General features: G+C 50.4%; 1 protein-coding gene across 6 annotated transcripts in view; it reads left to right on the forward strand.

Annotated features, from left to right (window-relative positions):
* The window catches only part of TTC19 (tetratricopeptide repeat domain 19), a 108,449-nt gene that overhangs the window by 55,421 nt on the left and 35,404 nt on the right, over positions 1 to 17,624 (forward strand). For all 6 annotated transcript variants that reach the window (XM_069226306.1, XM_069226302.1, XM_069226305.1 and 3 more), the window contains one exon: positions 1,523 to 1,579. In XM_069226306.1, coding sequence (XP_069082407.1) covers positions 1,523 to 1,579 — 57 coding nt within the window. The remainder of the gene's footprint in view (positions 1 to 1,522; positions 1,580 to 17,624) is intronic.

A 17,624-nucleotide genomic window follows, 5' to 3' on the forward strand; every position in this document is an offset into this window, starting at 1 on the left:
GATTTTCCGGAGGGTCACTCTTTTAAATTGGGTGTAAAATACTCCCTTGTCCTGATTCCAGGACCAGTCTTGTTGTAAGGATCGCATTGAATAATGGGGTCGATGCTCTTGCCCACAATTCAGGATTTGCTTTGAAAACAGTGCTGGGTATACTGTTGAGACCTGGTGCTCCGCTTGATCTGATCTCACCTAAAGGAGGTATCACCATTTTCCTCATTTATTAATCCTGTAAATGGTGTTGTTTCTGTGTATGAGCTTTCACTCCCCATGATACAATAATCTGAGTCACTTAATATAACCGACATTGTGATTTTTTTTTTTTATTGGGTATTTTATTTGGTATTGATTTCAGAGTGCTCTTCGTACAAACTGGAGATGAAAATGTCCCAACCGGATTCAAGGATATTGGCACTATTTGCCCTACAACCACCAATATCCAGGTCATGGATACACCCCCAAAACGCCTCAGTATTATTTATCTTACTGGCATAGTGAAGCTTAGTCCATATCTCCTCATGATGAGCCCTTTTTGCCTAACTGATAGGGAATGGGAAACAGCACTGTCCCATCCAAAGAAAGTCTCTCACAACTCCTGTTTCAAGAATATATAGTTTTATCTTCTACACAGAGCGTACATAACCCCTGCCCGTCTCAATAAGTATTATCCCACGGCACACCTCACATGCCCACTATGTCCCCAAGAAGCTGCAGATCCTCACTACATGCTTTGGGCTTGCCCGACACTTCCTCCTTATTGGTCTGAAATACACACTATCCTCCAGGGACTATTGGAACTACCTGACTTGAGCACATGGGAGGCCAGCACCCTAGGCATTTTCACATGGAAGAAAACACATAAAGTGCGGTCTTGCTTCACGGCTTTGACCGTCCTGCTGGCAGTCTGCACGATCATGCTACACTGGCAATCGCCTGTCCTGGCTCCGGTGGAGACCTACAGGGGAGCTGTGATTAAATGGGGAGCAGCGAAGGAGAGGAGGTGCAGGGCTTCCGTCACCACCACATCTCACAAAATTGAGTGACAATTCTCGCCCATTTCAGGCAGAACCCCCGTGACGATACCAGACCTCCATAAGCTGTGACATCTATTGGGACAGGACACATTGTTAGTCTTCGTGACCTTCAGATAATATTTCCTGCTACGCAATAAGAGAAGCAGACCCACCACCCCCCATCCTTTGCGGGACCTCCCCCTTCCACTTTGATTGATAAGAGCACCCCTTGTTAGGTGGATAACCTAAGTAGTGATGAGTCCGCTTGCCATTTCCCCAGTGAATCAAGATACAGCTGCCTTTTATTTAATAGTGCTTTGATAATCAACATTGAGTGACTACTATTACATAGCAAAACTCAAAATTAAGTAGATGCACCCGATCAAAACTCTGTCCCTAAAGGGGTTGTGATAAAACTGTATTTTGTTTTTAATGAGTTCTATTTACTGGGGTCTGGAACATAACTATTTCGATTTTAGCACTAACACAGTTTTTCTTTTACTTTTTCCTAGGCAGAAAAGTTGTTTAAGGTAGTAATGAGTCTCATGCTGGCTGCGGACACAAGGCAGGTACGTGGCTATCCAACAATGGTGTGGCTGATCTCTTCATGCTGTCTGTATTACTACATTATTTAGGATACCCATGCCTGACGCTAATTAATAAAGAGTTGTCACTTTTTCATTTACTTAATGTATTCATCCATTCCAGGAAGGTAGACAACTTAACAAATATATTAATTTCATTTATATCTGTGAGAAGTGGAAATGGGCTGGAATTGAGCTTTGACATGTAAGTTTTTGAATGTGTGCATACCAAGCTGTTCTGTTCCAGGCCGATGCTGCCAGTAGGGCAACTTAGTATGCACGCAGGAGTTGACCGATTTTAAGGATGGTCCTGTCCTTCTGCACTGCCTGTATTTGTGTTTAGATTATTTGACAGTGGGGTCTCATCTGTCACACCCGTAGACATATCTTGTCTGTTGGGCCCAGCAGGATTCTGTCTTCCTCATATATGTTTGTCAAATGGTGCACGTTAAAGCGCATTGGGAAGTTACCATTTAACTCCCACAGTTTGATGTGTTCATCTCCCACTCCACATTTGAGTTCTTTTTCCTCACTTTGTCTCCTGACGTGTCTTGCTTGTAGCCCCCCTTCTTTGTTACTCTCTGACTGTCTCCCATATCTTATTCTGATTCTTTCTCCACAACAATTGTTTCCTTCTCCCTTCAACATTGTCCTCATATTGCCTCCCTTTCCTTTCCTCCATCTCCATCCCTCTGTCTGTAGTTTGTATCCCCACTTCTCTAAAACCTGTGAAACTCTAGAGCAACTAGGCCAATTCACTGATGGCAGATTTCTGCCTGCGCCAGGGCATACATCTCTTCCTAGATGCAGTTCACCAACTTCAGGCATCCAGTACTAAGAGCACGTGTCCCCATCGCCTCAAATGAGGTAGGTGGAGACGCATAGAACTGTAAAGATAGTTGTAGTAAAATTACAGGTGTATTTTCAGTGTATGCCAGACAACCTTACTTTTAGATACAGTTCACACCTTGGGCTCTGCTTTCTTCCCTTTGCGCTTTGTAATGGAGCCACACACCACCATGGTCAGTCCATAAGTCTAAAATTGTTAAATCAATGTAAAAGTAATTCCCCAACCTAGACATGGCTTTTTTGGCTGATTGGTTTGAGGGTGCAAACTCCTTTCCATCCTCCTTATCTGATGTTATCTCCACCTGGACTACCTCCACGGGCTGCAGGTGTGGTAGATTAGCTGGGCAGGACCAGACACCACTTCAGGAATGAGGCACACAGCAAGATTAAAGGATTGATGTGGTTGACGAACTTGGGCTCAGAATGACAGGAGGAAAACAAGCAAACTTTTGCTGGTGATGGTTAACTGGTCAACTAAAACACGATGCAGGTCCTTCAAGCCCTACATGGGGGGTGCATGGTGAGGGGCCATGCAGATATCTTAAGGGGGCCTGGAGCAAAGCACACCCTTTGCCATTTCTGTGGGTGGGAAATGGCTGTTAAAGTGCTGTGAAACTTGAGTTTTTGTTCTACAAATATCACATTTAGCCCCTCCCCCTCACCCTGCAAAAATCTTCCCTGAGGCCTGAGAGCCCAAGCACAATAGGACACTCCCATCCCTGTCTAGTAGTCGATTAACTATAGAAAATAGGGAATACAATGGAAAAGCAACAAGAACCGCTTGATTGCTGTTCAAGAAAGGTGTGAAAGTTAATTAGTTATACTTGAGGAAGGTCAGATTCTGTCATGGCTAGATATTTTGCCATCACCAGTGTAACTCACCAATGGAAGTAGCCATTCCAAAAATAGAGTACGGGAAAGCCTCCAGCAGCTTGTGCATAAAGTAAGTTAAACACAATTAAGCACCAAGGGGCTCATTCTGACCCCGGCGGTCTTAGACCGCCGGGGCCAGGGTCGGCGGGAGCACCGCCGACAGGCCGGCGGTGCCCCGCAGGGCATTCTGACCGCGGCGGTAAAGCCGCGGTCAGACCGGCAACACTGGCGGTCTCCCGCCAGTGTACCGCCGCCCTTTTGAATCCTCCAAGGCGGCGCAGCTAGCTAGGGGGTCGGGATTCCGACCCCCCCTACCGCCATCCAGTTCCCGCCCGGCGGCCCGCCCCCACTGGCATGGGCACTGCAGGGGCCCCCGTAAGAGGGCCCTTACGAGTATTTCACTGTCTGCTTGGCAGACAGTGAAATACGCGACGGGTGCAACAGCACCCGTCGCACCTTCCCACTCCGCCGGCTCGATTACGAGCCGGCATCCTCGTGGGAAGGGAGTTTTTCCCTGGGCTGGCGGGCGGTCTTTTGGCGACCGCCCGCCAGCCCAGGGAAAAACTTAGAATACCCTCCGCGGTCTTTCGACCGCGGAGCGGTATTTCGGAGGGGGGAACTCTGGCGGGCGGCCTCCGCCGCCCGTCAGGGTCAGAATGACCCCCCAAGTCTCTTCCCCATCTCTGGGCAAATTGCAGCTACTAAGCCTCAAGTGTCCTACTACAGGGGGAGGATCTTATCAAAGAAAAAGTGCAGCACTTATTTGCACCACCAGTCTACCAGAATACATGCCTTTCATACTTATGGGTGCCTGCGCCAGATCCTTCATTGGGATAATGATATAAGGACTTAAAGCACTGGTGACAACTGCCACAAGTGTAATTCCAGCTGCTGGATCTCCCAAAAAAAATAGGCAGTGGAAATTGACTATCCCTGCGAGTCTGGATCGAAATGTTCAGCTCTTTACTTTTCTGTCCTTGGCACACCAGTTCTTGTAATGTAAAAGTCTTTGCTTTTCAAGAAGTCCTGCCCATCAATCAATGTCACAGATGGAATTAATGCACAGTGCATCAGGCCATGCAGTCTTCGCTAAAGAGGAACAGCATAGTTTCTAAGACAGCACCATACCAGCTGACACTTGCAAAAAAGAAAAGTACACAGTCCTCCATAATAGGATTCACAATGATAAGTCATCATAGACTGGTGTGTCACAGAAGGCAAGTGTTGTCAACATGCAACAAATACATTGCCATGCAAAGTTACTGTTCAAGGTCAGCTCCGTCTTTCCCTATTGTTCAATACTTTTTCCTACTGATCATATCCCCTGCTCCTCTAGGCCATAAGTGTCTTGTTGTACTGTAAGTGCACCCTGTATACTGATCTTTATTATCACTTTTGTTATTGACCAATATACTCTGGCAGCTCTCTAAATCCCATATATCCTGATAGGCATTTTCCCTGCTAGTCTAGATCCATCTTGTCAGACAGTTCTCCTTGTGTTACTCTCATCATCTGAATTATCTTTGCTGTTATATGGCAGTCTCTCTCCACAGCATTTTTGATGCACCTCTGCATCACTCTGTTAGACCTGTCAACTCTTGGCATGATTTCCCCTGTCTTTTTGGCGTCTGATTTCCTGTTTTAGATCTTTTGCTGAATTTCGTTTTTGCTGGCTTTAGGACTCTGGGCACTTTACCACTGCTGACCAGTGCTAAAGTGCAAGTGCTCTCTGTCTAAATTTGACTGGTGCTTGGTTTTTCCATGATTGGCCTATTTGATTTACTAGAAAGCCCTCAGTAAAGTGCACTGTGTGTGCCCAGGACCTGTAAATCAAATTATACTAGTGGGCCTGCAGCACTGATTGTGCCATCCACATGAGTAGCCCTATAACCATGTCACAGACCTGCGACTGCAGTGTCTGTGTGCACAGTTTTGAACTGCCAGTTTAACCTGGCAAGTGTGCCCACTTGCTACGCCCAAACCTTCTCTTTTACTACATGTACGTTACCCCTATGGTAGGCCCAAGGCAGCCCCATGGGCAGTATTAAATGTGTTTAAAAGGCAGAACATGTACTCGTGTGTTTTACATGTCCTGATAGTGAAATACTGCTAAATTTGGTTTCACTATTGCAAGGTCCATATCTCCCATAGGGTCACTTGGGGTATTGCCTTGAAAGGGGAAACACCCGGAAGAACGAGTCCGGAACCACAAGGTTGTGAAAAACGAAAGCAAAACAACGCTTCCGTTTTCCACAACTTCCTGGTTTTGGTACCTTAACCACGCATGTCTGAACAACATACATGTGTGGTTAAGGTACAGAAGGGAGTCGGAGTGGACGCAGTGAAGGAGGAGGTAAGTTGGGCTGGAACTGGGTCTGTTTTTGTAGGGTTTAGGGGGGCAGGGTTTAGGTTTTAGGGGCAGGGGTGGGGACTCTGGGTATTTTTAGTTTGTGCAGTGGGGGGTTGGGGTGATTAGGGTTTGGGGGAAGGGAGGGGTCAGGGTTTAAGTTTAAGGGGTGGGGTGGGGCCTGGGGTGGAAGCATGCTGGGTCGTGCATGCTGATTGCTAATGCCTTTACCCGGAATGCGTTTACAACGGTAAAATCGTTGTAAACGCATTCGTGGTAAAGGCATTAGTGGTTAGAATGAGGTCGTTGTTCCGACCTCGTTGTTGAGCCACGGGTGGTTTAGGCACCCGTGGTTCCGAGATATAACCCCTTGAAATATATTTTATGTGCAGCTTTCCATTGGGAACAGAAAGAGATATGGAGTTTGAGGTCTCTGAACGCACAATTTAAAAATACATCTTTTGGTGAAGTTGATTTTTGAATTGTACGTTTGAAAATGCCACTTTTAGAAAGTGAGCATTTTCTTGCTTAACCATTCTGTGCCTCTGCCTGGTTGCTGAATACACGTCTGGGTCAGACTGACAGGTCGGCTGTTTGTGAATTCACCCTAGGTAGTCACACAAGAGGAGCTAAGGTGTGTCCTACATATCCTGATGGGTCTTCCTGGGCTAGATTGGAGGGAGGAGCTGACACTTGCACCTTAATAGGGCTGTGCCTGTCCTTACACAAAGCAGACTCCAACTCCCTAGAGTGTGTCTCGGGCCAGGACAGGGAGAAGCACGGCCTGGTGCACTACAAAGACTTTCCTTTGAAGTTGGCCTAGTTCAAAGGCAGAAATGAGTATAAGTATTGGACTGCTGACTCCACAACTTCAGAACACTTCTGGATTGAGGACATTCTGCCAGGAAGAAGAGCTGGATGCTGTAGGAGGAGCTGCCACTCTGCCTCTTGTTTTGCTGTGCTGGCCTGCTGTTTGCTGCTTCTGTCCTGGGAGTGAAAGGACTGGACTTAACATCAAAGACTTCATCTGCCAGTTCCTGGGCTCTTCTGCTGAGAGTCCTGACTTGCCAAGTGGTGCCAAATCCAGGTCCTAGGCCCTTGGAAGTGGAAGCCGGTGACCTGAAGTAAAATCCACGCACCAAGGATGTTGCGGCAGAAAAATCGACACAGTGCCTGCACCGCGGCTGAAAAATTGATGTAGCGCCTGACTCGCGGCTGCTAAATCAACACTTTGCCTGCTTCAGCGTGGCTCCATCATTGCGGTGCATCTGGATTTTCCAAGCCTTATCCTTAGGAATCATTTTCTTCATCCACGATGCACAGCAGAAAGGAATCTAAGCATCGCCAGCCTGGTGGGAAAAGAATCCACACATCGCCCATCCAGCACAGAAATAATCAAAACATCACTTTCTTTTCTGACACATCACCTCCTTTGCAGCCTGCATCACCTATGTTTTTGACGCATCCAAGAAACTGTGTGTTATTATAAGTATACAACCTCTGATTTTTCAGGATTAAAACTCTTTTAAACCTTTAAAAAGTAATAACTTTATTTGTGCATTTTGGGGGTGGGTGGGTGTGTGTGTGCACACACAAATACTTAACACATTGCCTCTGAGATAAGCATGACTGCTTGTGCCAAGCTACCAAGGGGGTGAGCAGGGTTTATCTTAGGTGTGTGACTCCCTCACTAGAGTGAGGGTCTCTTCTTGGACAGTGTGTAAACTGACTGCCAACTAGAGACCCCTTTTCTAACACACTCCTATTATTTTAGGTCGGTTTCCTATCAAAGCTCTATTGGGCCACCTCAGATCTGCTCTACAGGACTCCCGCTGCACTAGACCAGTTTCCTCTGATGCATGTTGTTGGGATAGTAATGTCTTATACATGATACATTGGTCTGTACTGCTGCCCTGAGTAGCCATCCGGATGTGAAATTGGTACCCTGCCTTTTGTTTTTTGCCCCAGCATCATGTTAATTTGCATGCACAGAGAGCTCGGCCTGTCTATGGTAAAACAGGATCCAGACCTGTTCAGTGACCTGAAGGGTTGCACAAATCGTGCCCTTGTAGTGAGCATTGAACTACTGTCTATGGCCTGGATGTATCACATCATGTGGTGGTGACATCATCATTATTTTGTGAATCTTAGTTGTGACCACTTTTTGTTTCTTTGGCAGTGCGAATGTAGTGTACTGACCATTCTGATGTAAAGTTCACCTAACATGTGAAACGTGCTTTTAGAATGTCTGCATGTACAGTGAGAAGAACATGTATGGTAGAACTCTGTGTTGTATGAGTCTTGTGCCCCTGGATCAGCGGAATCGATTTTGGAAGCCCCTAGTTTAAAAAAAAAAAAAAAAAAAATTACACGGGATGGAGGTAGTAAAAGTGTATTTTTGTTTGCATCCTTGTGGATGGAAGCTGGATAATCCACACACTAAATAAAGTGAATGAGAACAGACAAAGGGCTTACCTTAGAAATTCAATGAGGGCCTTGTTAAGAAAGAGCTGCCAATTGGTTCTTCCTGAGCACTGCCATATGGTAGATGGTAGGGCTTAGAGTTTGGACTGCAATATCTATTGTTCAAGGGAAGGACATTGCTATACTGGGCCTGTCCTTTTATTGGTCTCTAATGTGTCATAAAGGCTGATAACATATACCTGCTTGGAGCCAGCACCATTGCTACTTGCTGTGAGAACCATCACACTGCACAAAGGATGTGTCTGAGGAGCAACCTGAAACGAATTTTTGTAAGAGAACCAACCCAAACTAGTTCTGAACCCTTAAAGGGTGGATCCACATTCTGTGTCTGGAAAGTGTGTATAAAAATATAATCCAAAGCAGCTCACTTTGTTCGATTCCAAAGTTCTTCTTGATGAAGGGCTCCAAATAGTAATGTAAAAGTTCTGTGCAACCGGAGTTGGTGTCTGTCCTACCTCCAGTCTCTCAGAGGTGAAGGGGCATCACCTGAAGTATGCACTTTGTGCTAGAGTGTGTAACTAGAAGCACATAGAAACTTTTCTTACATGCCCTGAGAGGGAAGAAGCATGGCTGGCCTTGTAGGAGGAAAGGTTGTCAAGGTTAGGAAACCCAGTGTGTTCCTGGCATAAGGAGCATCTATAGAGTGAAGCCAAGAGTGACCCTTGCTGTAAAGGGATACCCCCCATCTATGTGCAGTTCCTATGTGATCTGCAGTAAGAATTTAGAAAACCTAGTACCACTGTGTCCCTTGGCGGTTGGCTAAGGGCTCAAAAGATTGGTGATCAGATGCTGATGTCAGAGAGAGTGCTGCTGCATCACCGCGGAATCAGGAAGCCCTGAATAATCCAGATGCCACATCTGTGGAAGACACTTCCACAAATGACTTAGCCTGGAGACACCAACAGCCAAATCTGAGCACCTATCTGTAGCCGATTGAGGAGGTCATGGCACCTAAACACAAGGATTGCTAGGAAGATCTGCTGCATTGATTTCATCCTGCAAGTACTATCCAAGAGTCAGACTGTTACAGTGGCCTTCCACAAGAGGATCCAACACCATTAGGACGGAAGTACAAATAACACCTGCTACATTGCCACAACTGCAGTGATAGCCAACAGTTAAATGCAGGGTTTACCTTTCACCTGTAACAAGAGACTTGTGCATGCAGACGAGTCTTACACATGCACTTGAGACTTTTCCTGTGGGATAAAAGATATTCAACTGGTTTGCACATATGACCTGTGCCTGAGCGATACCTATGCCCTTACTGTGTTGAGGATCCCATATTTAAAGGGATAAAGTCACTGAAAGAGGGGGGTACCTCACTGCTAAATACTACTTTAATTACAACCCTGTATTACGTTCTCAATACATTTTGTAGTATTGCGTTCTCCTGTAGATACATTTCTTTACATACTAGATAAGCACTGGACTGGTCAATTTGCTGTTGTGCATTCTGAGTTCTGAGCTCTTGACCCCAAAATAGCCTTCTTGAGAAGCCTGTAATTGCTTGTGTTCACTACCAAGAGAGTGAAGTGCAGAAAGGGCTTTATGTGGCCCAGTTTTTAGAGTCATAGTAGGATGGAAACAAGGACACATGGCAAACGAGTTCAACCACCATTGTTTGGGCTTAGTAGCATGTCCTTAATTTGATCTGGTAATTGTAGGTGGGGCCCACCAGCACTCGTTTTTGGAGACCAGCACTCGTTTTTCCACAAAAGACTTTCATTCAAAGCAATAGTCAGAAATACACAAAAGGGTGACAGGAGGAGGAAAAGAAAGATGGGAAAACGGGCAAAGGGGGGGGAGAGCAGGTACAAAAGAACCCATTCGAGTGAGATAAAGATGCAGGGAGTGTCTAACAGCGGATTAAATAGGCATGAGGTGGCCTCAAGCCTGTGCAAACTTGGTATTCAGCACTATGAGCTTCTGAACAAAACATTGGACCTTGACACTATGGCCCTCATTACAACCCTGGCGGTCGGTGTTAAAGCAGCTTTAATACCGCCAACGGGCGGGCGGAAAAAAAAATGGAATCACGACCACGGGCGGAAACTGCCAACATAGACAGCCACTTTAATACTCCGAACGCGACGGCGGTACAAACAAACAGCGCAGCGGTAACCGCCAACAGACAGGCAGAAGACAATGTACCGCCCACCCTATCACAACCCGGCAATCCGCCACCTTTTCCGGGGCGGAACCAACGCAAATAAAAACAGCGCGGAAACAGTACACAGAAGGGAAAATCACTTACCGCTCCACACCCCACGAGGAACCAGGACGCCATGGAGCCAGAACTGCCGGCGATGGTCTTCCTGCTCCTCTATCAGGAGCTCCAACGACGGCAGCGACGACCACGGTGAGTACTGCACCTACAACACAGGGGAGGGAAAAGAGTAACACACACATGCAACACCCCAACCCTCACCCACAACACCATGCACGCAAATACATGCTGCAACATTACATTTGCAGCCCCCTTGAATAACGCAAGGACAAAAGGAAATGATTTGAACGATTGTAATCAATAAAAATCCAGTAGTCAAAACTCCAAATCCAGTATATACAATTATGTACACCAACTACACAAGTCCGGATAGTGCACCAATCATTGTCCATGGACCACTGGGCCCAAAATGCATGGGCGAGGCCCACACTAGATACCTGACTCCAAACGGAGAGAACACTGCTGGGGCATCAGACCGAAAATATACAGGCACCTCAGGGGGAGGGGGGGCACCTCAGCCTGATGAACGCACGATGCGACTGCTCCACGAGGGGGCTCCATGCCCATTGATGTATTCTGGGGAGTGGAAAGCCACAGTCTCTCAAGTCACTCAAGTGGGTGGGTTGCCCACTGCTTTATCCTGGGGAGTGCAAAGCCACAGTCTCTCAAGTCTTTTCAGTGGTTGGGATGCCCACTGCTTCATCCTGAGGAGTGCAACGCCACAGTCTCTTAAGTCTTGTCAGTGGGTGGGTTGCCCACTGCTTCATCCTGAGGAGTGCAAAGCCACAGTCTCAAGTCTTTTCAGTGGGTGGGTTGCCCACTGCTTCATCCTGGGGAGTGCAAAGCCACAGTCTCAAGTCTTTTCAGTGGGTGGGTTGCCCACTGCTTCATCCTGGGGAGTGCAAAGCCACAGTCTCTCAAGTCTTTTCAGTGGGTGGGTGGATTGCCCACTGCTGTATCTGGGGAATGCAAAGCCACAGTCTCAAGTCTTTTCAGTGGGTGGGTTGCCCACTGCATTATCCTGGGGAGTGCAAAGCCACAGTCTCTCAAGTGCATAGCAGTCTCCACTGGTTGTGGGGGGGCTTTGTGCTAAGAGTGCTTCATCCTGCCAAGGACAGAGGTAGTGGATGTATCTCTCCACTGGTTCTGGAGGGGGCTTTGTGCCCAGAGTGCTTCATCCTGCCAAGGACAGAGGAAGTGGATGTGATGCTCCACTGGTTCTGGAGGGGGCTTTGTGCCCAGAGTGCTTCATTCTGCCAAGGAAAGAGGAAGTGGATGTGATACTCCACTGGTTCTGGTGGGGGCTTTCTGCCCAGAGTACTTCATCCTGCCAAGGACAGCGGTAGTGGATGTATCTCTCCACTGGTTCTGGAGGGGGCTTTGTGCCCAGAGTGCTTCATCCTGCCAAGGACTGAGGTAGTGGATGCCTTTCTCCACTGAAAGTGATGCTTCATGGAAGCTGCCCAGGCTCCTGGAGCTCACCACCTGCCTCGGACGACTGACCACTGGGGATGGCAGCCATGTCTGAGGTGGTGCCACTGGCTCAGGATGTCGCGGGGCCGCTGTCCGTGCTTGCGGTGGTGTCAGTCGCGGCGGTGCTTGCGGCGGGCTCTGTGACAGCGGTGCTTGCGGCGGGCTCTGTGACAGCGGTGCTTGCGGCGGGCTCTGTGGCGGCGGTGCTGGCAGCAGGCTCTGTGGTGGCGGTGCTGGTTGCGGGCTCTGTGGTGGCGGTGCTGGTTGCGGGCTCTGTGGCGGCAGTGCTGGTTGCCGGCTCTGTGGTGGCGGTGCTGGTTGCAGGCTCTGTGGCGGCAGTGCTGGTTGCCGGCTCTGTGGCGGCGGTGCTGGTTGCCGGCTCTGTAGCGGCAGTGCTGGTTGCCGGCTCTGTAGCAGCAGTGCTGGTTGCCGGCTCTGTGGTGGCGGTGCTGGTTGCGGGCTCTGGGGCGGCGGTGCTGGTTGCGGGCTCTGGGGCGGCGGTGTTGGTTGCGGACTCCGTGGCGGTGGTGCTGGTTGCGGGCTCTGTGGCGGTGGTGCTGGTTGCGGGCTCTGTGGTGGCGGTGCTGGTTGCGGGCTCTGTGGCGGCGGTCCTGGCGGCAGGTCTGTGGCGGGGGTGGTGGCATGGGCTCTGTGGCAGCGGTGCTGGCGGCGGTGGAGGTGGCGGTCTTCTCCGCCGTACAGGTTGGCGTCGACGTGGAAAGAAGGTGTGACACTGGTCCCTCAGTCTGTGCCACCATGGCCTCTCCTGACCCGCCCTTCAGTTTCTGGCCCTTCCCCACCGTAGATGATGGCACAGCTGTCTTGCCACTATCCCCTTTGGTTTTTCCTGACCCCTTGGTGGCAGGTGTTTTCTGCTTCTCCCTCTGGGATGTGGAGAACTATTTTAGCTTGGCAGGTGGCGGAATGTCCTTGCCCTCGCTCCGTGGCACACTGGCAGCCCTGATGGTTGGCACACTCCAATAGCCCGCAGTTGCTGACACCACTGTGCCGGGGGATGTGGTGGCTGAGGTGCTGGGTTGGGACTTGGAAGGCCTGGCCCTAGGGGACGGACATGGGGTGCGGGGGGCGGTAGGTGTAGGGAAGAGGTCAATTTTAGCCAGGAAACATTTTTTAGACACACTGGGACGGGTAGATGGAGGGGGTTTGGGAGTGGAGGAAGAGGTAGTGGTTGTAGGAGGTGTATGTCTGCTGAATTTGGGTGAAGGTGCATGGGCCGGAGGCTGTTGTGAGGTGGATGGCGGTTGGGTGGGTGTGTGCCTGCGTTTGTGTACTTTGGGAGGAGGGCTCACTGACACACTGGGAGAGGACACAGGGGATGTGTGAATGGTAGTGGGGGTGGTGAGTGCACGTGAGCGGTGTGTGGTGATGGGCGTGCTGGTGATGGAGGTAGTGGCTGAAGATGTAGTGCATGCAGGTGTGAGTGGAGACGAAACTGGGAGGGAGGGTGAGACGTGGAGGAGGGGGACACATTGGAGGCAGTGGATGTTAGTATATCTGCATGGGTATGATGCTTGTGTGAGTGCCTGTGGGATGTGTGGTGCTTATGTTTGCCAGAGCCACTTTTGTGTGTTGTGTGTGCATGCTGGTCTGATGGTGTGCTTGGGATAGGCTGAGGTACAGGGGATTGGGTCTGGGTGGAGGAAGTTGGAGGGGGGAGGCTGGACACAGGGACAATGGCTGCCATCATTGCTGAGGCCAGACCCTGAAATGCTCTCTGTTGGGCTGCCTGGCCAGAATGAATGCCCTCCAGGTATGCATTTGTTTGTTGCAAATGCCTCTCAACACCCTGGATGGCATTCAGAATGGTAGACTTCTCAACAGTGAAGGATCTCAGGAGGTCAACAGCCTCCTCACTGAGGGCAGCAGGGCCGACTCGGGCACGGCCTGGGGCGAAGGAGATGCCCACCCTCCTGGGTGAGCGGGCACAGGACACATGCTGAGAGGCTGCTGGGAGGGCGGTGCTGGTAGCTTGGGTTGCGTCTGTACCTGTAGATGCTGGGGGCACAGAGGGGCCTGCCACCGCAAGGGAGCTCCCATCAGAGGAGGAGTCGCTGTCACTGCGGTCACCTCATGTCCCCGCCGTGGAGCTCCCCTCGCCCTCCGTCCCACTGGTGGCTTCTGACTCTATTGTTTCGCCTTTCAGGGCCAAGTGGGATGCAGCTCCCTCCTGCTGCGGTGCCACTGCTCCTCTGCCTGATGATGCTATTGCACACAAGAACAGGAAGACCACAAAATGGGGGGGGAGACAGAAGAAAGACATGTTCAGTGCATGCAACACCACTAACGTTGGCGGACACTACAGACACAGCAGTCCTCTGCACTACGCCATGCACTTACTGTTCCTAGATTATTCACATGCCCATGGGGTACAAGGCCTAAGCCTGATTGCTGCACACATGGAAGTCACAGGAGCCTGTCTAGGTGTAGATGGCACTAACCACTAGTGGGGTTGGGGTTCCACTGAACCTGCCTCTCAAGGGACCTTGCCTACCAAGCTCCCCCTGGCCTAGGGGAACCCACTGCCCACCTCCCCCACCCAGACACCTCGTAATGCGCGCAGAGTCAGATGAATGTGACTGTACTCACCCCCTTGTGGCTGCTGTGGTGCCCTCAAGCGCCCATCCAACTCCGGATACGCCACTGCCAGGATCCGGAACATCAGGGGGGTCATGGTGCGACGGGCACCCCTCCCACGTTGGGAGGCCATCCCCAGCTGGGCCTCCGCCGTCTTCTTGTTCCAGCAGCGAATGTCCTCCCATCTTTTACGGCAGTGGGTGCTCCGTCTGTGGTGGACCCCCAGGGTCTGGACGTCCTTGGCGATGGCACGCCAAATATCCTTCTTCTGGTGGGCGCTGACCTAGAGGAATAGTACAGGGGAAAAGGAAGATCTTTACCCGTCCAGACCGTCATACTCATTGGCCCACGTTCCCACCCTTACCCTGACGCACATACACTCACCGTCCACTCATGCAGGCCTCAGTCCCCCTCCCACCCCATGTATCTTCCATCCACACCACTCCAAACAGGCATTGCCCATGCAGCATGCTCACAGTGTACTCACCTGTGTCTCTGGAGGACCATACAGTTGTGTGTACTGGGGGAGGACCTTCCAGACTGATGTCACAGCAGCACTTGCAGTGTAGGTCCTCTCCTGTTGAAGGTCAGGTATCAAGTGAGTGAACAGACAGAAAATGGCGATCACCTCCGCGGCAGTGCATACCGTCACCGCCGGCGTGCATCGTCATTGGCTTCTCTGACCCATAGGGTCCAATGTTAAACAATGCAGGATTGCGCTGCGGTCTTCGACCGCCTACTGCGATGGTGTACAACGCCAGCGCAGTTACCGTATATCCCCTTGTCCCACCTTACAGGTCCTGCAGCCGCCATTTCAGGGGGCCACATGTCATTAATAATAATTGTGTCACACCTATCTAGGCCTTGCATACACACAGTAACAGGCACATTGCGAATTAATAAATGTGTGCAAATGACAAATTGTGATACCTCAGTGTAGGCTGACTCTCTGTTCACTGTTCTCCTCCCTAGGGCACGTCCGCTGGGGCAGGTGATGGGATGGCAGCATCCTCTGGTGTACAGACCACTGGTGGATCTGTTGACAATGGGAGAGAGACACACAATAGTCACATACAGACTTGATTGTGCAACAATCCATGAACTGTGTGCCCAGTTGGAGCCAGACCTGATGTCAGCTATCCGCTATCCCACAGGGATACCCCCTCTAGTGCAGGTCCTGTCAGTACTCCATTTCCTGGCAAGTGGGTCTTTTCAAGCAACAGTGGCCATTGCATCAGGGATGTCCCAGACAATGTTCTCTAACATGCTGTCCAGAGTGTTGTCTGCCCTGCTGAAACACATGCGCAGCTACATCGTTTTCCCTCCCTATCGTTTGAGCTATCAGAAGTCTGTCATTTTCACCCACTGTATGGACCCTGACTTGTCACATTGACTTTCCATTTAACAGATGTGGGTCCCACTTTGTGCCCTCTGCTATATTTCCTCCAGACCTACAGCTGTGTTTCATCTGTATGTGTATAATTAAATTGACATTGCTGTATTCTATAGTTATTTCAATTACACATTAGTGAAAGCACAGACTGACTCCAAATTGTTTTGTGATTGATGTGTGTTTATTTCTGTGCAAATAAGTGGAGGGGGTTGTAAAATGGGCAGGGGTGATGGTGGAGGAATGTCCATGGCAGAGTCCAGTCTATTTGTTTCACAGGTGCATTGTCCAAAGGGGCATAGGAAGTGGAGCAAGGGCAGTTGAAGGATGGACAGGGTGACAAAGTGGGACAGAAGTGTGACATTCAGGGGGATCTCATTTCCTGGCGGGGGTCTTGGCAATGTTCTCTGTCTTGTTCCTTGATCTCAGGGACCGTTTGTGGGGTGGCTCTTCATCTGCAGGGGGTGGGGTGCTGGTGTCGAGGTTCTGTGGCGGTGCCTCCTGTCCACTAGCACCGGTGGAGGTGGGGGGCTGTTCATCATCCAGGCTAGTGTCAGGGGCCCCTTGTTGTGCCACAGTGTCCCTCCTGGTGTTGACAAGGTCCTTCAGCACCCCTACAATGGGGACCAGGGTGGTGTTACTGGACTTCAGTTCCTCCCTGATCCCCAGATAGTGTTCTTCCTGCAGCCGCTGGGTCTCCTGAAAGTTGGCCAGTACCGTTGCCATCGTCTCCTGGAAATTATGGTACGCTCCCATGATGTTGGAGATGGCCTCGTGGAGAGTGGGTTCCCTGGGCCTGTCCTCCCCCTGTCGCACAGCTGTCCTCCCAGTTCCCCTGTTTTCCTGATCCTCTGTCCCCTGAACCGTGTGCCCACTGCCACTGCCCCCAGGTCCATGATTTTCTTGGGGTAGTGGGTTTGCCTAGGTTCCCTGTAGTGGTGAACACACTGCTGCTTCACGTGTCCTGGGGACAGAGGGATGGGCCCGCTGGGTGGGTGCTGTGCTGGTGTTTCCTGAGGGGGGAGGCCCTGTGGTGGCTTGTGCCAGTGTCAGGGGAACCGACTGTCCCGAGGTCCCAGATGGGCCGGGCTGGTCATCTTGATCCAGTTGTGAAGAGATGCTGTCATCACTGTGGGCCTCTTCTGTGGGGGGACGGGATATGTCTGGAACCTCCTGTCCGGTGACGTTGGGTAGGGGTCCTGCAGGGGTGTAAAGGCATGATTATTGCATCTGTGTGTGCCATTGTGTGCAATGGGTGAGTGACCCTGTACTCCAGTGCTTGCATTCTTGTCTAGGTCCTTGTGTGATATTTGGTTTGGGGTCTGTGTGGGTATCTGTAGCGGACATGCTTTGGTGATGGGTGTCTCTGCTTTGGTGTTGCATGCAGGGTTTGGTGTTGGGATGGGTGGGTTGTGATAGTGGGACATATGTGAGGTGTTGGAGTGATGGAGGTGAGGGGGTGGGTGGGGGTATGTGATGGCATGCAGGTAGGGTGGGGGATGTAATAATTAAGAATTGAATTACCAGAGTCCATTCCTCCTGCTACTCCTGCGAGGCCCTCAGGATGCAGTATTGCCAAAACTTGCTCCTCCCATGTTTTTAGTTGTGGGGGAGGAGGTGGGGGTCCACCGCCAGTCCTCTGTACTGCAATCTGGTGTCTTGAGACCACGGAACGCACCTTCCCCCGTAGGTCGTTCCACCTCTTCCTGTCATCCCGTGTTCTTGGATGCTGTCCCACTGTGTTGACTCTGTCGACGATTCTGCGCCATAGCTCCATCTTCCTAGCAAT

This window comes from Pleurodeles waltl, chromosome 3_1 (genome assembly GCF_031143425.1).
Source record: "Pleurodeles waltl isolate 20211129_DDA chromosome 3_1, aPleWal1.hap1.20221129, whole genome shotgun sequence".
In the NCBI taxonomy this organism is placed as follows: domain Eukaryota; kingdom Metazoa; phylum Chordata; class Amphibia; order Caudata; family Salamandridae; genus Pleurodeles; species Pleurodeles waltl.